General features: G+C 36.2%; 1 protein-coding gene across 1 annotated transcript in view; it reads left to right on the top strand.

Moving 5' to 3' along the window:
* ARMC8 (armadillo repeat containing 8) overlaps positions 1 to 825 on the top strand; it is a gene marked incomplete at both ends in the record, with an annotated part of 41,432 nt that extends 40,607 nt beyond the window's left edge. The window contains one exon of the mRNA XM_008938223.1: positions 733 to 825. Coding sequence (XP_008936471.1) covers positions 733 to 825 — 93 coding nt within the window. The remainder of the gene's footprint in view (positions 1 to 732) is intronic.
* Between the last annotated feature and the right edge of the window lie 308 nt (positions 826 to 1,133).

The raw sequence follows: 1,133 nt of genomic DNA, 5'->3' as shown, positions 1-1,133 counted from the left end.
TTCCTGCTTTCTGAAGAATTCAGCTCTTAAGTGGGTTAAAAACCCACCCAAATTCCCCAAACTGCAGTAATGTTCAATTACTCACTGCTTTTCAAGCAGCAACTTGTGGAAGAAATGAACATTTTGCCAACTAGAGCAGCACGTGGCAATGGATGAATCCTTTTAGTGCACGAGCTCATCAGGTCACAGGTAAAACTAGTACTTCAAATTTGATTCAGGCTGAAAGCAATTGTTCCAGACTTAACTTCCATTGCACTGATCAGTTTGGAAGAAAAGATGCATGTACTGATATTTTTCCTGTCATTTAAAGATGTGATACTACAGGGTTTTGCATTTCAATCTAAACATCAAGAACAGTCTCCAGTTTTCTTTGTTATGCTAAAGCGTTTCTGTTGGATTTGGGTTTGGCTTGAATACTAAACACAAAGATTAAACACCCAGGAAGATATCAAGTAACTTTCATTGTCCTTAACCTCCTTTACATAGTCTCATACATCCCACTTGAATCCCAAAATGATGTGATTGCTCAAGGAAGACTATTTTTTAGTGCTTATGAATTTATGGTATGGCTTGACCAGTTCATGTGAGGGGAATGGACATCTTGTAAACTCAGCAATAAGATATAAGCAAGACTTTGATTACATTTACATTTGTATATATGTCTAATTAGACTAGTGTTTTAAAGATTTATTTTTTTTTTTATTCCCCCTTTCATTTCCACCTTCATTTTAGCCTATTTTAGAATCAGGAGCCATAGAACTTCTATGTAGTTTAACACAGAGTGAAAATCTTGCCCTGCGTGTGAACGGCATTTGGGCTTTAATGGTAAGTAGAGCAAAGTGATGAGATGCTGCTTGTGATTTTTTCCTCTTAAAAAGTTTGTGAATGTAACTTAAAGAACTTAATAGTTACTAAAAAAAAAAAACAGCTGAAATCTGGTTTGTCTTTCCACTTAACTACAGAAGGAAAACAGTATCAGCCTGGAACACTTCATCAGTTAGTTCATAAAATACAATAAACTCTTCAGTTCTGGTAGCAGTTTGGTTGCCAAGATCAATCAGGGAAGCAGTTAAGTAGTGTCAGTATCATGCCAGGGGACAAATAAAAGCAGGTAATAACCAGGTCAGCTGTAA

The sequence above is a fragment of the Merops nubicus genome, unplaced genomic scaffold, assembly GCF_000691845.1.
Source record: "Merops nubicus isolate BGI_N331 unplaced genomic scaffold, ASM69184v1 scaffold5084, whole genome shotgun sequence".
In the NCBI taxonomy this organism is placed as follows: domain Eukaryota; kingdom Metazoa; phylum Chordata; class Aves; order Coraciiformes; family Meropidae; genus Merops; species Merops nubicus.
This window is presented reverse-complemented; position numbering and strand designations above follow the sequence as displayed.